At 36.5% G+C, this 5,645-nt stretch overlaps 1 protein-coding gene across 1 annotated transcript in view; it reads left to right on the top strand.

The window, feature by feature from the left end:
* Positions 1-5,333, top strand: part of LOC106875873 (uncharacterized) — a gene marked incomplete at its 5' end in the record, with an annotated part of 15,429 nt that extends 10,096 nt beyond the window's left edge. Inside the window, 3 exons of the mRNA XM_052978240.1 lie at positions 3,556-3,763; positions 4,495-4,559; positions 5,129-5,333. Coding sequence (XP_052834200.1) covers positions 3,556-3,763; positions 4,495-4,559; positions 5,129-5,184 — 329 coding nt within the window. The remainder of the gene's footprint in view (positions 1-3,555; positions 3,764-4,494; positions 4,560-5,128) is intronic.
* Between the last annotated feature and the right edge of the window lie 312 nt (positions 5,334-5,645).

Genomic DNA, 5,645 nt, shown 5'->3' with positions numbered 1-5,645 from the left:
CACCAATTGTAACGATAATAATTTGTGTAGCAGGTAAGATTTGTAACATTTGTAACAGGTAAGACGTTTTGGGTACACAATAATATGAAATGTCGGAGTCAGCAGTTGTGTCAATAAAAATTTATTGTTATAATTGCATGTTGTAAGATGGGAAAGATGAACAATGCATGAAGTTTTAAGAAAGTATTTATTTACCGTTACAATACAATACCTTGCCTCAACGGGCAGGTTATAACATCCGAGAGCATGCGAAAGAAAGATGTGGTAGAATGTTTCTTTGCATAGTTTGGCATATACGAATTGTTAGTAGTAATCCACAGATAGCGATAGAATGATGTTGTAAGAGAACAGAATTAGAGCTAGTGAGAGTTGTAGGGTGTGGGACGTTGTCTCACAGTTGCTAACAGTAAACTTCATTTCTCCCTCTGGCCAAGGTTCTAGCTGGTGACTAAACTAACTTCTTGCTTGGGGTTTCCTTGCTTTTATAACGATCCAGAAGGATAGACATATCATTGAGAACAATTAGTCGGTGGTCTTGTTATCTCTATTCTAGCTTTTGGTACAGTAGAAGAGGTTAGAAAGGGTCAAGTGGTGAAGACATTATTTCGGCCTAGCCAAAGGCATCTGGAAAATGTAAAACTGCTGTAACAGAAAAACCATTGTTCCACCGTGTGAAAAGTTCTGTCGCAGTGTTAATTTAAATTTTGGCTATGGTGGATCGAATCCACTTCATGCATGCAAGATCCACTACACACACAACACACACACACACACACACACATATATATGTATGTAAGTTGCAAATGAAAGAGAAATAGTTTGATGAAATTTTATTTAACAGTAAGATATGCCGCCCCCTTATTTTGAGGGGGTGGTATGTTTCGCCTTTGTATAACCTACCACAGCTGCATGGGATGAAATACACACAGTCTTTGGTTATATTCTCTTCTATTGGTGGTTTTACTCAAAGGAGATATTTGCGAAGTGTTGTATTACTCTTGAATACTGTCCTGTTGTCATATGGGCCACATATCTTTTGTATCTTTTTGGAGAGGCCTTTCACATAGGGTAGACAGAGACTGTGGACAGTTTATTGGCCTCATCCTCTCTTTTCTTCATAATTGGAGTAGATAGTATACTTTTGGGGTAGTTATTACTTAATAGATCGTTATTGAGCTTGATCATTTCTTCGTGGTGTGTATCACGATTGCTACTTATATTCTTTGCACAATGTTTTAGGCACTGAGCAATCCCTCTCTTTACACTGTATGGATGATGAAAGAAAGTCTTTGTTAAAAAATAGAAGATATGAATTTCCTCTCTTTATACCAAAACCATCCAATAATTATTTCTTGAAAACTTGATGGATCTCCCGTCTCATCTGGGATGGTTTCATTTATGTTGATTTTGTTCTCGTTGTCTTCCATACTTTCTGTAAATTTTTAAAAATTATTTCTAATTTTCAAAATTTAATATTGTTCATATTTTCTTGTTGATTATCAATCCCTATATTTCATAAATATTATCTCTAAATTTATTTAGTTTTTAGTGTTTTTTTTGCTCTGTGTTTATGATCTTTTAATTTCTAGATTTTGATAATAAATATATCTCTTCTCTTTTATTGTACTAATAATATCTACTACTTAATTTTTAATTATATTACTACAATTCACTTCCATTTATTAGAAAATCTTATTACTTTATATCAATTTTAATATTATTGTCTTCCATAATATTTTAAAATTTGACTTTGCGTTCCTATAGCAAACAAATGCTTTCTGAGGATGTTGCTTAAATTCTGCATTATTTTGAAGGAGTTTTTGCATTTTTGAAGGCATGGAAGTCATTTATTTATTATTAAACATAATAATATAAATCATTTGCATGTTTCTAAGTTACGAAACAATTTGTCATGAAATTGGAATTTTCTTACTGTTAAATTTCATTAAACTATTTCTGTCATTTGTGACTCTATAAACTTCATATCATTTTCTCTTGTATCATACTATATATTCTAAATGTTAAATGTTTTGTAGAATGATACATTAAGGAGTTTTCTTTATGAGTAAAACTGGATTACTTGAATCTGTATATTGTGACTTAGTTGAAATCTGAAATCGAAATCGTACCGAATCTGATGACTGGCACCCATGCCAACCTCTCCTTCATTGGACACTGAACTCTGCTTGCGAAGACCTGTTGGGGCAAGTGAAATCATAATTAAACCATACTTGATGACTGACACCTGTGCCAGTGGAGCACTAACAGCACTGTCTGAGCGTGTCCATTGCCAGAGCAGCTGTCTGGCTTCCGTGCTAGTGGCCCATAAATAGCACCATTTGAGTGTAATCATTACCAGCATTGCTTTCTAGCACTTGTGCTGGTGGCACATTAGAAAATCATTCGAGTGAGGTCGTTGCCAGTGTCGCTGGACTGGCTCCCGTGCAGGTGGCACATAAAAAACACGGAGTGGTTGGCGTTAAGAAGGGCATCCAGCTGTAGAAACTCTGGAGCCTGGTGCAGCCTTCTGGCTTGCCAGTCCTCAGTCAAATCGTCCAACCCATGCTAGCATGGAAAGTGGACGTTAAATGATGATGATGATGATGATACATATAGGGAGAGAATTCACAAAAAAACAAAACAAAGACAGGTGGTGTAGACAACAAACAGATGTATTAGTTTATCGCTCAGGAAGTGAAAAAGTCTTTAACATTTCGAGCCGACGCTCTTCCACAGAAAGGAACACAGAAGAAAGAAACGAGGAGAGAAAATAAAGAATGTGTAGTGGCGAGCGATCTATCATGATAATATGTTTTGTAGAATGATACATTAAGGAGTTTTCTTTGAGTGATACCAGAGTAATTGAATGTATATATTGTGACTTTACAAACACACATACGCATATACACACAATGGGCTTCTTTCAGTTTCCATCTATAAAATCCACTCGCAAGATTTTGGTCACCCTGAGGCTTTAGTAGAGGATACTTGCTCAAAGTACCATGCAGTGGGGCTGAACCTGGCACCATGTTGTTGGAAAGCAAGAATTCCAGAGCTGTGGGGGTCATGGTGTCATCCCCTTAGCTATCATTACTTTCAGACCTGTTGTGACCCGAAATGGTGACTGTTAGGGTCCCATTCATATATAAAGCCAGAGTAGGGTCTCTACATGGTTGCTCTGCCTGCTTGATATAACAGCTAGATCTCCCTGAAATTATACCCCATCCTTACTGCTTTTAACAGAAGGGAAGGTCACATTGGATTGAATGATTCCTAAATATTCTGTTTGCAATGAAGGTGGCTGGGTGGGGTGGTGCTAGTTGTGGCTGTAGTGTCTTTGATCACAGGTAGGTGTGTTGGATCAGATCTCACCTGCGGCTAAACATCAACAATAACAGCAACTACTATTGCTATTACTACCACCACCACTCACCATTACCACCGCCACCAGCAGCAGCACAGCAATTACTCCTGCTACTACTACAACTTCAAAATCTATAAATCAATTTCTTTTCTTTCTTTGCATATCTCTTACTTTTATGTTTCTATTGAAAGCAAACGAAAGATTCCCACCATTGCCTCCAGGCCTGAAACCAACAGCATCCCCAATTCCATTCATAGAGACAACAACAACAACGCCCTCTATTCCAGAGAAAAGAATGACAACAGTACCTTCAATAGAAACAACAGAAAAGAATCCTACACCTGGCATAACTGAGATGACCACCAAGAATTTCTCTGAATGTCCTCAGGATTGCTCCAAGTAAGTGGTAAATTGATTTGAAACTCAAGCGCATACATGGGTCCATGCACGTGCACAAACACACACACACAAACATTTTATACATATAGATAGATTGATGGATAGAAAGAGATAGCTACTTATTTACATAGTATATAAATATATATATATATATATATATATATAATCCAAGAAACTTAGGGGTTGTGAATCCAACCCACTAAGGGATAATATCCATCCAATATACTGCCGGAAGGATACCCAATTACTATTACACTAGTGTTTTTACCAAGTGCAATAAATGGGTGCAGGTATAAGGAAATTTTACCCTTAATTTATATAGCAGGACCCTAAGTAAGGCATGTGTAAATTTGAATGAAATTGGTTGTGTAGTTCTCAAGTTTTAGGGATTCACACAGACAGACACACATTCTCATCTTTATATATATATATATAGATATTAAAAAAGGATGAAGTGAGCAACTCTCTGTCAAATATTCCTTTGAACTGCAAAGTCAAATGAAACAGAAGAATGACTCCCACACCTATACTCAAAAATACACACAAACTACAGATAGAAATACTGCAATATGGGCAATTTGTTTTCTTTATCGTGTAAGTATTAAATTTAATATAAAAAATGAATATAATTTTATATATAATCTAAATAATCAGTATAATTTTAATATATATAAATGATTAATATAGTTTTCACTTATATATATATTTGTGTTTATAACTCTCCCTTACAGAAAAAATAAGCAGTTACTGTATTTCATTGGTGTACTCATTATAATTATCGCCATACAAGCTGCCTGTAAGTATAACATTTCTGTATGTTGTTCATACTGTACTCGTGTGGTGACAGGCAGTGATGGGCTAGGAGTGGTTGTGGTGGTAGCTGATTGCGTTGTGGTATGGGTGGTAGTTGTCGATGAGGTCATGACACTGGTGTTTGTTGTGATGCTTGTTGTTGTTGTGGTTGATATTGTGGTCATGGTCATTGTGATTGTTATCCTTATTGTTGTGTTACAGCAGATGTGATACTTGTCATATTTGTAACATTGTGATAATGGCTGTTGTGAAGCTGGTTGTTTGTTGTGGTGAAGGTGGTAGTGATGGTGGTGGCTGTTGATGTTGTAGTTGTCTTGATTGTGGTCATTGTGATGGCGAATAGTGACTGTGGTGGTGGTAATCAAATTGTTGTATGGTAGTTGTTGGTATGGTAGTGATTGTGACGGTGGTGGTACTATTTCTGGTGGTAGTTGTGTGTTTGTAACACTTGTTGTTGATACAGTTGATATTAATATTGTTGTTATTGTTGCTATTGTCTTATTTAATCTTATTTAACTCTCTTTCTCTCTTCTATTTTCTTCCACACAACAGACATGGTACGAAGAACATGTAAGTATAACTTGCAATATTTTCCTATATCAAACTGATCACAACCAACAAAAATTTGCCACACCCTACATATATACAGCCATGTATAAATAGCTCTACGGGTCACTCTACACAGAAGCTCCAGGACACACCAATCACATCAACAAGTTTGTCAATTGTTCTGCGTGATCCTTCTAGATCAGTTCATGAATTTTTGTGATGTTTTCATTTGTTCTAGAGGTCGGCTGTCGTCCTGAACAAGGTCGGTCTTCAAGTGACTGTTTCTAAAGTGTGAAAACCACTCGTAAACATATGTTTTGCTCATGGCGGTGTCCTTGTGATCAGCTTGAAACATGATAACTGTTTTGACTGCCATTTTCATCAACAGAATTTGATAGAAGTACACTGTTCCTTCGTTTTGGCCATTGCAAAAATCGATGAAAGAGAGACACACTGCAAAACAAAGATGCATCAAGTGGATTCTAGTTGTGGAAGCCTGAACTACAACAGGCTTGTCACA

The sequence above is a fragment of the Octopus bimaculoides genome, unplaced genomic scaffold (genome assembly GCF_001194135.2).
Source record: "Octopus bimaculoides isolate UCB-OBI-ISO-001 unplaced genomic scaffold, ASM119413v2 Scaffold_53941, whole genome shotgun sequence".
NCBI lineage: Eukaryota > Metazoa > Mollusca > Cephalopoda > Octopoda > Octopodidae > Octopus > Octopus bimaculoides.
The sequence above is the reverse complement of the archived record's forward strand: the minus strand, read 5'-3'. Positions and strand labels throughout refer to the sequence as shown.